Source organism: Neocloeon triangulifer, unplaced genomic scaffold (genome assembly GCF_031216515.1).
Source record: "Neocloeon triangulifer isolate White Clay Creek 2 clone unplaced genomic scaffold, ASM3121651v1 ptg000005l, whole genome shotgun sequence".
In the NCBI taxonomy this organism is placed as follows: Eukaryota; Metazoa; Arthropoda; class Insecta; order Ephemeroptera; family Baetidae; genus Neocloeon; species Neocloeon triangulifer.
Genome location: NW_026775548.1, coordinates 285,835 through 299,622, shown reverse-complemented (window position 1 = coordinate 299,622; position 13,788 = coordinate 285,835). Strand labels below are relative to the sequence as shown.

General features: G+C 34.2%; 6 protein-coding genes across 9 annotated transcripts in view; 5 read left to right on the top strand and 1 right to left on the bottom strand.

Annotated features, from left to right (window-relative positions):
- The window catches only part of LOC132193992 (nonsense-mediated mRNA decay factor SMG8), a 45,204-nt gene that overhangs the window by 20,107 nt on the left and 11,309 nt on the right, over positions 1-13,788 (bottom strand). The window lies entirely within an intron of this gene.
- Positions 385-4,460, top strand: LOC132194007 (C-type lectin domain family 4 member F-like). The gene is made up of 13 exons (XM_059615032.1): positions 385-538; positions 706-798; positions 851-901; positions 1,208-1,279; positions 1,329-1,356; positions 1,405-1,466; positions 1,520-1,616; positions 1,667-2,783; positions 3,060-3,113; positions 3,173-3,212; positions 3,268-3,326; positions 3,388-3,502; positions 3,556-4,460. The coding sequence occupies exons 1-8, from the start codon at positions 470-472 to the stop codon at positions 1,903-1,905; spliced, it is 711 nt and encodes a 236-aa protein (XP_059471015.1). The 5' UTR covers positions 385-469; the 3' UTR covers positions 1,906-2,783; positions 3,060-3,113; positions 3,173-3,212; positions 3,268-3,326; positions 3,388-3,502; positions 3,556-4,460.
- Positions 4,787-6,252, top strand: LOC132194006 (uncharacterized). Of its 2 annotated transcripts, XM_059615030.1 has the most exons (8): positions 4,800-4,902; positions 5,077-5,163; positions 5,217-5,333; positions 5,391-5,462; positions 5,514-5,562; positions 5,616-5,674; positions 5,724-5,838; positions 5,895-6,252. In XM_059615030.1, exons 1-8 carry the CDS (start codon positions 4,834-4,836, stop codon positions 6,122-6,124), a joined length of 798 nt encoding a protein of 265 aa, XP_059471013.1. In that variant the 5' UTR covers positions 4,800-4,833; the 3' UTR covers positions 6,125-6,252. The 2 variants fall into 2 exon arrangements, with proteins under 2 accessions (XP_059471014.1, XP_059471013.1); XM_059615031.1 differs by lacking the exon at positions 5,077-5,163 and having other exon boundaries at positions 4,787-4,902.
- Positions 7,012-8,922, top strand: LOC132194010 (hepatic lectin-like). Of its 2 annotated transcripts, none has more exons than XM_059615039.1 (9): positions 7,012-7,083; positions 7,258-7,350; positions 7,415-7,534; positions 7,625-7,693; positions 8,003-8,095; positions 8,151-8,187; positions 8,244-8,302; positions 8,355-8,469; positions 8,528-8,922. In XM_059615039.1, exons 4-9 carry the CDS (start codon positions 7,628-7,630, stop codon positions 8,737-8,739), a joined length of 582 nt encoding a protein of 193 aa, XP_059471022.1. In that variant the 5' UTR covers positions 7,012-7,083; positions 7,258-7,350; positions 7,415-7,534; positions 7,625-7,627; the 3' UTR covers positions 8,740-8,922. The 2 variants fall into 2 exon arrangements, with proteins under 2 accessions (XP_059471022.1, XP_059471023.1); XM_059615040.1 differs by having other exon boundaries at positions 7,622-7,693.
- LOC132194008 (collectin-12-like) lies at positions 9,447-10,823 on the top strand. The gene is made up of 7 exons (XM_059615033.1): positions 9,447-9,579; positions 9,677-9,769; positions 9,841-9,915; positions 10,033-10,072; positions 10,157-10,215; positions 10,267-10,381; positions 10,442-10,823. The coding sequence occupies exons 1-7, from the start codon at positions 9,511-9,513 to the stop codon at positions 10,660-10,662; spliced, it is 672 nt and encodes a 223-aa protein (XP_059471016.1). The 5' UTR covers positions 9,447-9,510; the 3' UTR covers positions 10,663-10,823.
- LOC132194003 (C-type lectin domain family 4 member F-like) lies at positions 11,454-13,201 on the top strand. The gene is made up of 8 exons (XM_059615027.1): positions 11,454-11,547; positions 11,702-11,794; positions 11,867-11,983; positions 12,277-12,369; positions 12,428-12,467; positions 12,542-12,600; positions 12,652-12,766; positions 12,828-13,201. The coding sequence occupies exons 1-8, from the start codon at positions 11,479-11,481 to the stop codon at positions 13,052-13,054; spliced, it is 813 nt and encodes a 270-aa protein (XP_059471010.1). The 5' UTR covers positions 11,454-11,478; the 3' UTR covers positions 13,055-13,201.

Below are 13,788 nucleotides of genomic sequence, written 5' to 3'. Positions count from 1 at the left end.
GAGTTCTATTAATTTTGGCCATGATAAAATTCTAGGGCAAAAATCCAAAGCAGCAGATGCGAAGAAAAAAAAATGATCGCAATTAAATCGAATTAAAATCTTTATTTTCCCCCCTTTAATGTTTTCTTCACTCTGCGGTTTCTGCGTCAGTTTCTATTCAAAGTTAATCACGTTTTTTATTTCATTAAATATAAAAAATAAAACCTTGACAAAATCCAATCTCGTGCCTCAATATTTCAATGTTGAGAATACTTTCGTGCAATTAAATTGAGGCCAGAAAGATACATTTCTAATAATATATGCTGTCATTAATATATTTTTTTTAATTTAAATTAATCCTTAATTAAATGCGCTAAATTTTTTGTTTCCCGTCTGCATTTTTGATCCGCGGGGGCAGAAGGCAGTGATAAAAGCGGGGATAAAGAGCTTTGGCGATAAAAAGCGACTCTCACAATTGAAAAGATTAGCCATGGCTCGTTTCTTTTCTCTGCTTGCTTTGCTTTTCGCCGCCGCCCTGGCCAACGAATCTGCAACCAAGGTACTCGATGATAAATTAAATTAAATACTTTTTATAACAAACGCAGCAGTTTTTTTAAAGTTTTTACATAAACAGTGAATTTTGATTAATTTATAAAAGTTTCAATCGACACAGTTCTTAGTTCACAATTTGAAATGGAAAAACAAATTCAAATTTTATATTTTCAGCAAGAAGAGTTTAATTTTCGCCAGGAAATGTTGAAGAATTTGAACAGAACAAACGAAAAGCTGGAAAAATTGATGACAATCATCTTCGATCAGGTTTCCCAAATAAATCTACGCAAGCTATAGTTTTATTATGTGGCTTTTGCAGGTTTTGGAGACGCGGAAGGTGGCCGAGGAGCAGACCAAATTGGCCAATCAGGTACAAAAAAATAATTTCAGATTCGTTATAAACATAAATTTCAAACTTCATGATTGTTATTCTGAGGAAAATTAATAAACATGGTCATTAAATTTGAAAACAAAAGCAAATTAGTTTGGCATATTCCTGATACAATAGTCCGGGAAATCAATTTATTGTTTAAATTGAAACAAATAAAGAATAATGGTCGTCAGTAAAATTTGAGATAATTTCACATCAAGGGAAAGTTTTCGCTTTTAAAATCAATAAAAAATTAAGGAAACGAAGTCGCTCATTTCAGTTAAAATATTTGAATGACTTCTTTAGACTCTGGAAAATACGAAGCAACAAAATCAAAAGCTGGAAGAACTATCCAGAATCGCCGATCGCCACTTTCAGGTACGAAATTAATTGAAAAAAAGCAAGAGTTAAAAAGTTCTATTTGCAGTCCTTTATGGCCAACTGCAACGTCGCTCGTAAGTTTAAATCGATTCAAAGAACGCATTGCTTGATTTTAATTGCAGGTTTGGCGACGAATGTAGTAACCCTGTCTAACGGCAAGAACTACTATTTCGATACAAATGCTGTAAGCCTAAATTTTTTTGTGACCGCAGTTTTAGATTTCCAAGTTTTTTGCAGAAAACGTGGGCCGGAGCAAAAGATTTTTGCACTCAAAAGGGCCTCCAGTTGGCTTCAATTGCAGATGAAAATGACGTAAAAGTGGTCGGAGCATTAGGCAAATTTCTTTTGCATCCGCAAGGAAGTTGTGAAAACCTTGCTTTTCAGGTCACAATTTGTGGGTTTCGGCGAAAAGCGAAGGAAGTGGAAGTCAAAAGGTCTTCCGTTGGCAGGACGGGACCAAGTTGGAGTTGAACAGTTCGTTGTGGAAGGAGGACGCGGACAAGACGCAGGAGTGCGTCCGCATCTATAATTGGTCCGGCGGCACATTGAACAGCCATTCGTGCACTGATTTGCGACCTTTCATTTGCCAAATGCCAAGCGAATGCGTCTCAGAATCGACTTGAATCAGATTTGAAGGATTTCAATGATTATTTTTTTCAATTAATCTTCGGGTTGAAATATAAAAAAAAGTTTTTAGCCCACAATAATACGATTCAATCTTTGAGGGGGAAAAACGGTTGATTTTAAATGTTTGAACAATACTGTATGATTAAAATCAGAATTAAAACTTTGCATAATTAAAGAAAAACAAATCTTTCTTCATATAAGATCCGAATCTAAGTTTTTTTTTTGGTCACAAATCTGGTCAGGTTTGTTGAAATAAACAAGAAATACTTTAAATTTTTAGTCCTGAACCCATTCACGAAATTCACTCAAATTTAACATTCCTTTCAGATGAACTAATGGAAAGATCAGAAAAAAAACGTATCTGATACTTGGCCTTTTCACCCGATAAATTGTTTTTGAGCCCTTTTAAGTCTGCATACATTTTGCTTTTTAATTTTCCCAACTCTTGGGCGAACCAAAAGCCCATTTTAACTGTTTTAAAATGCAGACTAAATTATCCTAGGCCACACGTAAGGCCCCTTGAAGTTATCCCTAGGGTCATCAGCAAAACCAATTCAGGCAAACCGAGGTAAAAATTGTACAAATTACAATTTTTAACCCCCTTTTTAAAGATTTTTTACAAATATTCCTTCATTGCCAGAGTTTTTTTTATCCCAATTTCATTACCAGATTAATTTAATTCGGCTTTTGCATAATGAAGAGACTCGAGATGTTTGTTTGTTTTGCGGGGGCAGAGGGCAGTGATAAAAGCGGCAATAAAAGGCGATTCGAGAGCGACACACAAGTAAATTTAAGACCGACCATGGCTCGTTTTATTTTAATGATCGTTTTGCTCGTTACCGCCGCCCTGGCCAACGAATCTTCAATAAATAAGGTACTAAAAAGCATTTATTGTTTGATAAACCGCCAAAATCAGGAAATTTTATCATCAATTTTCAGTAAATTTTGTGTTATTTTAAATTCTAGCGGCTTCCTTGGGTGATCATTTTTATAGATTTTGCAAATTAAATTATATAACATAAATTAATAAAATTCCAAGATAATCAGAAATTAGAAAAAGAAATTGAGTATTCAAATTCAATTATTCAAATTTATCATAAAAGGAAACGCAGATTTTCCAATTTAACCATTTCTTTTATTTGTTGTGAAGCAACAGAATCAAAATCTGGACGGATTTTCCAAAGTCATGGAGCGGCTCCTTCAGGTTTATTAGATAATTTCTTTTTAGAGATCTTTGACTAAAACCGGCTTTTATATCTTCAGCTGGTTGAAATTAAATTCTCAGCCCAATGCATTCTCGCTCGTAAGTTTTTAAGTAATTTTTTTTTCGATCCAAAGCAATAATTCTTTGATTAAAGGTTCGGCAAATTTGAAGATGTTGTCCAACGGCAAGATGTACCACTTCAAAAAAACTGATGTGAGCCTTAATTTGCGTCTCTGGTTTTGCATTTTGCTCCGATTTCTTTTTCCCTCGGCAGAAAACGTGGTCCAGAGCGAACGAGTTGTGCACTCACATGGGCCTCCACATGGCCACAATCGCAGATCCGACCGAGGCACACCTCCTCTATGAAGAAGGACACTTTAATTATGCTGGTAAAGAATTGAACTTTTGTTTTGCCAATTTTGCCGATTCAATCTGCTTCCAGTTCGCAATTGGTGGGTTTCGGCGAAAAACCAAGAACCGAGGGGAAGTGAAAAGGTCTTCCACTGGCACGACGGGACCAAGTTGGAGTTGGACAGTCCCTTGTGGTGGGATGAAGCGGACAAGACCGAAGACTGCGTCCAAATCACATACTGGGAAAATGGAAAGTTGAACACTTTCCGATGCACCGGAACTTCCAACGTACTCTGCGAACTTCCGAGCAAATGCTACTGACTCATTTCCAATCAAATGATTCTTCAGAAAGCAAAATTTATAATGTTTTTATTAAAATATTTTCATTTAGTATGTTTATTTTTTCCACATTGTTTGCAAGAACAGGATTTGTTGGTCAAAACTAAATTTAAAGGGAATTTAAAATTATTTAGCATACAATAAAGACAATTATTTCTTCATAATTTCAACTAAATTAGTTTTACCTCAAATTAACGCTTCCCCAAATCTACCCTGGTAAAAAACGGCAAATCATGTTTTGTCTCAATTTCTATTAAATGAAATTTAATTATAAATGTAATTCAATATGTAATCAATGTGAAAACTGACGAGATGTATAACTAAATTTAACAGCACATCAAATAATAAACACCCCTATGGAACGGATACATATAAAAATAAAAAGATTTCAAGTGTTCAAAAAAATTATTTTTCCATGTACCACATTGGTCGTGTAAAATTCAATTTTTGAATTAATTTATTGACTCGATTTTGAACAAAATTTAGCAGCAGAATTAAAATTGCCGGGGCCAAGTTAGGAAATTAATTTCATCTTGATAAAACTTGAAAACCTTTAATTTACTTCAAGATATGCTTTTTAAAATCCAAGATGACGCTTCTTAGATTGCTACAACTTGCTACACAAATTTTGGAAATTTTCTTCTTCAAAAATTAATTATTATGGACTAAATAATATAATAGTATTTTAGAATTTTTATTAGTTGATAATTTTAAATTTGAATTTATTTGAAGTAAAAATTAAGTTTGAATAAATGCAATCTATTTAAAATAGAGCTGAAGTTTTTCCTTTCTTTGCTGAATTCAATTACCAGTGAATTATGAAGCAACAAACTTAAAAACATGACATGTTAATTTTAATATAATGCAAATTAAGGGCAGTAATTTGAGGAAAAATGGATGATAAATGTTGTTTGCAATTCGGCTTGTCTGATTATTTCAATGGCGAGGTCAAGGGCAGTGATAAAAGCGAGGATAAAGCGCTTTTGCGAGTCGAGGGCAATAATTAAGTGATTAAGCGGAGAGATTGACCATGGCACGTTTCGTTTTGCTGATCGTTTTGCTTTTCGCCGCCGGTATGGCCAACGAGTCTTCAAACAAGGTACTTTGATTGGCAAAAAAATAATATTTAAAATTAATTTTTCTAAGTTGAGAAAACTGTGATTAAATAAATATTAATTCTTAGGATTGAAAATAGTGGAAAGAAAATTATTTATCTAAAAAGGTTTTCAATAATATCGATGATTGTGTTAGAAAAAGAAATTTATGTTTTCAGCCAGAATCATTTGAAGAGGAAATTATAAAGAATTTGAACAAAACTAATGAAAAACTGGACAGATTAATTAGAATCGTCTTTGATCAGGTTCAAAGGAAATTAAATGTGATTGAACTTTTCCAATTTAATGGATTTCCCAGGTTGTGGAGACGCGGAAGGTGGCCCAGGAGCAAAATGAAAAGTTGAATAAATTTTCCAACGCGACCAACGATCGATTTGAGCAAATAGCCAAAAAGGTTGACCAGCGCCACAATCAGGTAGGAAAATTAATATGAAAATATTTGTTATTAAAAAGCGCTCTAATCACTCTTTAGACTTTGGAAGATGTGAAGCGACAGAATCAAAAGCTGGACGAATTATCCGAAATCGCCGAGCGCCTCGTTCAGGTAAATTTGATTAGGAAATAATATAAATAAACTAAATTTTCCTTTTTGAAGCTCTTTCAGGGGAAATTCCCGGCACCACCGTCCCCCTGCATTCTTGCTCGTAAGTTTCAACAACAATTTTCCTACTCCACATTTTGATCCATGTAATTCAAGGTTCGGCAAATTTAAAGATGTTGTCCAACGGCAAAAAGTACTTCTTCAGTACAAACAAAGTACGCCTCTGAATTTCGCATTTTGCTCTGGTAATATTTTCATTTGCAGAAAACGTGGACTTCTGCAAACGTGACTTGCGCTCGCTTGGGCCTCCACTTGGCCACGATCGCGAATTTGACGGACGCACAAGTCGTGATCGAAGAGGGCAAGAAAATGCACGGCCGTACGAATAAGAATTATAAACTTTGCGTTTGGCTCAAATTCCTGGTTAATTTTCAGGCAACGTTTGGTGGGTTTCGGCAAAAAACCAAGGAAGGGGAAGTGAAATTGAATTTCGGTGGCAGGATGGGACCAAATTAGAGTCGGACAGTCCCTTGTGGGCGGACGGAGCGACCAAGACCGACGACTGCGTTTACATCTATAATTACAACAAGGGGAAATTGTACAGCCATCCGTGCTCCGGAACCACTAACATTCTTTGTGAACTTCCAAAGCAATGCTATAATTGATAATTTTTTTATTATAAAAATTTTCTTTATTTAATCGTCGAGTCCAAATGATGAATTAGAACTCGATTATTATTTAAAACTTTGTAAAATAATTCAATAAAGACAATTTTTACGTCGCATTTCAATCAGATCAGCGTTTTCTTATAACAAAGAATTCCAATGCAGGTGAATCTACATTAATTATCTCCTATGACAACTTTTATCGTGTTAGATGTAAAAAGAAAGATTGTATGTAACAAATAATATAATTAATATATCAATTTACTTTCACTGTCACTATTTTTATTTATTTAAATTAACGTGTGCTAATTTTGTTTTGTATAAGTCGGCGAGATATTTGCAGATTTGATTGTTCCATTTACAAGTGATGCCTCGGCCTCGGGTCATCAGCCATTAATTTTTTCCTCGAATAAATCCAATGCCGCAAATTCACACATGCAAAGAAGAATTACAATTTTTAATTTGCAACCTTTTGATCAAATTTGCATTTTTTTTTTATGTAGTAATTTTATTTTATTTCGAAAAATTTCAAAAAGAAATCATGCCAAAAGTATACTTAATTTTGAACAAATCTATATAAAAATTACATATAACATCTTTTAAATCAGCTTATTTTTTATAGCTTATCTGGTTGAGAAACAATTTTGTCGACTTTGCTACCAGATTTGATAATTTTATACTCTTCAAATCATTAAGCAATTTTTTTCATCAATCCTTCATTTAATTTAGGATGATTTTAATGACAAAAGTGAATAAATTTGGAGTTCGTTTATTGCAGAATGAAGAGACTGGAGTCGATATTGTTTTTCTTTCGGCGAGCCCAAGGGCAGTGATAAAAGCGGGTATAAAATGGCTTGGCGAACCGAGGGCGACGCACAATTAAATAAGTGGAAATGGCTCGTTTCTTTTTGCTGCAGGTTTTGCTCGCCGCCGCCCTGGCCAACGAATCTCCAAACAAGGTTCGCAGAAAATTCGATTTTATTATTTTTAGCCAGTTCTGGATATTGCGTAGTTAATTTGTAAGTGGAAAATATTTTCAAATTCATTATATTACAATTTCAGGCACAAAATAAGTATTTTGATAACAAAAACGTGTCTGTTTTAAAAATAACTAAAAATGGTGATAATTTCAGTCGCTAGACTCTGAATTTCGAGAGGAAATGCTGAAGAATTTGAACGAAACGAATGAAAAACTGGACAATATGATGAGAATCGTCAACGAGCAGGTTCAAAATTTGATTTGGCGAAATAAAATTTTGGTAAAAATGGCTTATTTTGTGCTTTTCGCAGCCCGCGCAAATGAGGAGACTGGTGGAGGAGCAAATCGAAAAGTTAGTAACATTTTGCAACGCGACCAACGACAAAGTGGACCAACTGGCCAAAACTGTCGACCTGCGCCTCAATTAGCAGGTACAATTAATGTAATAATCAATATTGAGGAAATCGATTGTGGCTCCGCAATGAATATTTGGTAAATGAAGATTTTTACTTTGAAAGCAGACAATGGAAAGAGTTGAGAAATATTTAAACGAGATGTTCAACAAGCTTATAGAGAAGCAAATCGATCAGGTGAGGATGGAAAATATTTCCAATAGATCACAATTTCAGTTTTGAATTAAATTATTCTGAAAGATAGATTTGCACATGATTCAATTAAATTATTTGTTTACAAAAGGCTAATGAAATTTCTAATTGAAGCTTTAAAACTAAATAATAATAATTAAATAGAGAAAGAAATCAAAATTTATTTAAACCAAAACCCTATATTTGACTTTTAGTTCAGACCTGATACTTCACAAAAGTCTCTAACTTAAAAAAAAGTCAAAATTTCTGGTTAATTTTACTGAAATCTGTTTAAATCAAACTTTTGTTTGCCAGGTTTTAGAAAAAGACACGGAAATGGAAGAGAAGAGGAGGAACGACAGAGGAAAGCTGGACGCTTTGGCAAATATTGCTGAACGTCACATCCAGGTTGAAATCAAATCATTTTATCTGATGAATTTAGACAAATTTTTACAATTTTCAGGTGACTGAATCAACTCTCCTGGAATGCAACCTCGCTCGTAAGTGTAATTTAAAAGGTTGATATCGACGTGACATAAATTGAATCAATCCTCAGGTTCTTCGAACCTGACAGAGCTGTCCAATGGCAAGAATTACTCCTTCCATCAAACTCGTGTAAATGTCTCAACTGCAGCTTCTTTGAATTTGTCTCATTTTTCTTCAACAGGCAAACTGGACTTTCGCAAGCGAGTTTTGCAGCAAAAAAGGCCTCAACTTGGCCACAATCACAGATGAAAATGACGCACAGGTGGTCGCTGCAGAAGGACGAAGAATTTACAATGGTTTTAAGCAAAAATTATGAAAAACGACGGTGACTTTTCAAAATAATTGCATCATCAGATGGTTGGTGGGTTTCGGCCCGAAACGTTGAAAGGGAATTCCAGTGGCTCGACGGATCCGTGTTGGAATTGGACAGTCCGTTGTGGAGGGACGGGACGGACAAGACCAAGGACTGCGTTTACATCTATAATTACAGCAATGGAAAATTGAGGAGCCGTGCATGCAACGAAAATCTGCCGTTCATTTGCGAACTGCCCAGCGAATGTTACTGAAGTTGAAATCCAAGTTTTTTTTTATTGCAACGACGGATTACAAATATATTTCAAATAGTTTGGCATCTCTGATTTTTGAGAATTTTTGTAATTTAAGATAAGATTTTGGATTAAAATTAATCAGACTAATTTCAGGCGTTGTTTATTATTCAACTTAATTTAAATTTGATAAGTGACAATAAATTTGCGTCAACCGAACTAAGAAATTAAAAATATATTTCTTTTCAACAGCAGGGTAAAAAAAATTACATTTTTCGATGCATGAATTAAATAAATTTCTACTTCCAAAAAATTTAGAATGAAATTAACATTCATTTTTTACAATCCTTGCAATTTTTACTAGCATTATTAAAGAACGATGATTTTTTCATGCATTAAATTGACAAATCCGCGAAGGAAAAAGATTTGATCTTGGTGAACCGCGATTGTCCTTTGGGCAATTTGACCCGGTTGTTGTTTACGAGAAATACAAATTCAGGAACGTGCGAGATAAATGCAAACTTTCGGCAGCTTTTTCACTTGCTTTTTTAAAATTTCTTTATAATTTGTGATATAATTGCGTCACACTCTTGTAAAATTTGTGCGCTAAAATTTGAAGCACAAATTTATTAATTAATATCGCAGAATGAAGAGCGGCGATTTGAGGACAAATTGATTGGTAAAAATGATTGACGAAATATTTTGTTTCGCCAAGTCAAAGGTCAGTGATAAAATCCAAGGCTTTGGCGAATTGTGAGAGCGACTCAAGAGTGGAAAGACGAAAGACCGACCATGGCTCGGTTCCTATCGCTGATTGTTTTGCTCTTGGCATCCGCCCTGGCCAACGAATTTTCAAACAAGGTAAATGTAATTAAATTTATTTTCTTGTTTTCGTAATTTTTTCAAGTCAAGTAAGTTGATCAATGGAATTAATTGAGAAAAAAAAATCAAAATTCAGCCTGAAGAATCCGAGTTTCGGCGGGAAATGTTGACTAATTTGAACAAAACAAATGAAAAGCTGGATCAGTTGATGAGAATCGTCCTAAATCAGGTTCAAATTTCTAATTAAAATTTTTGTAATTTTACGAAATAAATTTTTGGTTTCATTCTTTGCGACTTCAGCCCGTGGAGATGAGGAAACTGGTGGAGGAGCAAAACGACAAGTTAATCAAATCTGCTGACCAGCGCTTCAATCAGGTACAAAAATTCAATTAAATTACTTTATTTTATGCCCAGATATATAATTACATCAATAAAGATGTTATTAATTACCAAAATCTGCGCTTCTTAGCCCGAATTCATATCATTTTTCAGCTCTTTCGAATCAGATTCTCTTCAAAATGCAATCTCGCTCGTAAGTTTTGCAAATGAAAAATTACAAAACCTTGATTGAATTTGTATAAAGCTACAAACCGAAATTGATTAAATAAATTTGCAGGTTTGTCAAACCTGACTTTGTTGTCCAACGGCAAAATGTACTCTTTCCATCCCACTGCCGTAAGTCCCAATTAACAGCTTGTTTGCATTTTTCTAATTTTTCTTCGACAGGCAACCTGGAATTCTGCAAACGAGACTTGCAGCAAAAAAGGCCTTCATTTGGCCACGATTAAAGATCAAAATGATGCTCAGGTGGTCGCTGCAGAGGGACGAAGACTTGATGAAGGTGAGATGCAAAAAATATTTTTCGGAAGCTATTCTCGAATTGAAATCATTTTGCCTTCAGGCAATACTTGGTGGGTTTCGGCGAAAAACCTAGAAAGTGAAAAGGACTTCCGTTGGCAGGACGGGACGAAATTGGAGTTGGACAGTCCCTTGTGGACGGACGGCGCGGGCAAGACGGACGACTGCGTTCGCATCTATAATTGGGCCAAGGGAAAATTGAGCAGCGCAAAATGCTCCGCTTATTGGTATTTCATTTGCGAGCTGCCCAGCGAATGTTACTGAGAATCACTGAGAATCTTTTATAATTTGTTCATCGATGAAATCCAAGTATTTTCATGTTGCAACGATTAACAAATTTTAAAAATTTGATATACTTCTTCTGACAATCGTTGTCAATTATGTTTTTCCATTCAATTGTGGAATAAAATTAGTAAACAGATGAAATGTAATTGTTGTTACTTATTCAGCTTCCCTTGCAATTTTTACTAGATTGCAAAAGTTTCTTAGTACAGAAAACACTGAAAATTAACTTTATATATTTAAATTCAACATAAACTTAGTTCAAGGCCCTTAACTGAATTCATAATCATGAAATTTCTAATCAAAGTAAATTAACTTTTATTAAAATATTGAAGATTTTGATTTTTAATAATTATGAATTCATAGGAATAATACAATTAAATAAATAAAAAAATATTTTTAAATTATTAATTTTAATTAACTGCAATAATTAAGATTGGAGCTTGCCTTCCGCAAGCTCAATAAGGGCACAGGCCGACAAGACACTTTGTCTTGGCCTGACCAGAAAAAAAATAAGGGCAACATTTTCACTTCTTTTTAAATGCAATTTTTGTGATTTTTCTAATTCTTGCATTTTTTGCAGAGCAGTAAAAATTTTACAGCGACTTTTAAATAAAACAAATTAATGAAATTTATTATATAAATTAATATTGCAGAATGGAGATCAACTGCTTGAAGAAAAAAAAATGGATGGGTATTTGTTTTCCAACTTGTCGGATTGGCGAGGGCAGAGGGCAGTGATAAAAGTAGGAATAAAAGGCGTTGGCGAATTGTAAGAGGGACACACAAATATTGACCATGGCTCGTCTTGTTTTGCTGACCATTTTGCTCGTCGCCGCCGCCCTGGCCAACGAATCTCCAAACAAGGTACAATAATTTTTAAGGCCTTTTTCTCCAAGGTCAGATCTGTCCAAATCCAAGTTAATTCCAAATTTTGGGTCCAAACGATATCTTGCATTTCTTAATTGCTTCAAAAACAGGTTGGCTGGTTTTAATAGTTGAAATCTATACATAATTTCAGCCAGAAGAATCCGAGTTTCAACAAGAAATGTTGAAGAATTTGAACAAAACGAATGAAAAGCTGGACAGATTGATGAGAATCGTCTTCGAACAGGTCCAATTTTTTTTTATTACATAAAATATTTTATTTCGATATAATTTTTTCCTTATTTTGAGATTGTTGCAGGAAGTTCAAACGAGGAAGGTAGCGGAGCAGCAAAAAGAAGAGCTGATCAGATTTTCCAACGTGACAAATGAGAGATTGGACCAACTGGCAAAAAATGTCAACCAGCGCCTCGATCAGGTACAGAAATTGGATCATTGGATGTCTTTATTTGACACTTCGGGTGTACTACCTTAATTTGGTACATTGAACGAGAAATATAAATATACAATTCACAAAATATAACCAAACAATATAATAGAAATATAGAAAAGATTTTCAATCAAAATAGATTTTCAAACACAATGGGAGATTCTATTCTTTCAAACTAAAGATGTTTTTTAACTTTAAAACGCTCAAAGATTTGACCAAAGTAAAAAAAGGTTAAATTAAATGTTTCTGACTAATTATTGATTACTTTGGCTTGCCTGCAGGTTTTGGAAAAAGACAAGGAAATGGAAGAGAAGAGGAAAAACGACAGAGAAAAGTTGGACGCTTTGGCAAATATTACCGAACGTCACATCCAGGTTCGAATCAAATTATTTTTTGAAGACTTTTATCGAATAATAATTTAACTTCTTTTAGTTCTTTCAAATCAGATTCCCACCGCACTGCAACCTCGCTCGTGAGTTTTTCAAATCAAATGTTTTTTAAGTTTTCAATTGAAAATTTCATCGATTTAACTAAATTAATTTGCAGGTTCTTCAAAACTGACAATGCTGTCTAATGGCAAGATTTACTCTTTCCATCCCACTTACGTAATTCTCAACTCGCAGCTTCTTTGAAATTTTCTAATTTCTCTCCAACAGGAAAACTGGAATTCTGCAAACGAAACTTGCGTCAAGAAAGGTCTCCATTTGGCTACGATCACAGATCTTAATGAGGCAACGCTGGTCGCGGCAGAAGCGAAAAGAATTAAAAAGGGTTATTTAAAAATGAGAATAAACCTGCGAATTTTCACAAATCGAAATAATTTTGCTTTCAGGTACGGGTTGGTGGGTTTCGGCGAAAAACCAAGCAAGTGGAAGTGCAAAGGACTTCCGGTGGAACGACGGGAGCAAGTTGGAGTTGGACAGTCCGTTGTGGGAGGAAAATGCGGACAAAAGGTACGACTGCATTCATACGTACAACTGGCCCAAGGGAAAATTGTACAGCCATTCATGCAACAGTGATCAACCTTTCATTTGCGAACTGCCCAGCGAATGTTACTAAAAACCAATTTTAATGGTTTTCTCGTTGCGATTGGAGGTTTTTATGTTTTAACGACGGATTTCACAAATATAATTAAAAGTACTTGTCTGACTCTTATGATTGTGGTCAATTATGCTTTTGCATTGTGGTATAAAATTGATTAACAGATTTGATGCAGGTATTATTTATTATTCAGCTCCCCTCGCAAAACTAAATAAAAGCAACATTATATTTGATTAAAAAGTATACATAACATTTTTACTCAAACTGAAACGAAAAGTCATAATTTCGCACTCTTAAGCGAATATTTTTTGGCCTGAAATCGCGTTTCCAGCCAAGATTACTTTCAAAATATTCATTTCAAGCAGTTTTGAATGTGGAAAATAAGGAAAATTCTGCCAAACGCAAATTTCTGAAAAAAAAATTTGACCGAAAATACAAAACAGGAGATCTGTGAGAGTAAAATTTCAATTTTATGATTGAAATTGACAAATTATAAAACAAAAGCACCATTTTAAGGGGAAAAGGACAAAAAACGGAAAAAATGTGATTTCTTTTTTCAATTTCAGGGCAAAAGAAAAAATAAAATTTTGCAGTTTATTTTTTAAAGGATCAAATTTTCAAAAATACTGAAAATTGTAAATCATCTTGCGCTGTCTCTTGTAATTTTTACTTTCATTTTGAAAACAAAAATCTCCTTTTTTCCAACCTTTACAAATAAAATTTACCAACTCTATATGCAAGAAAAAAAATTG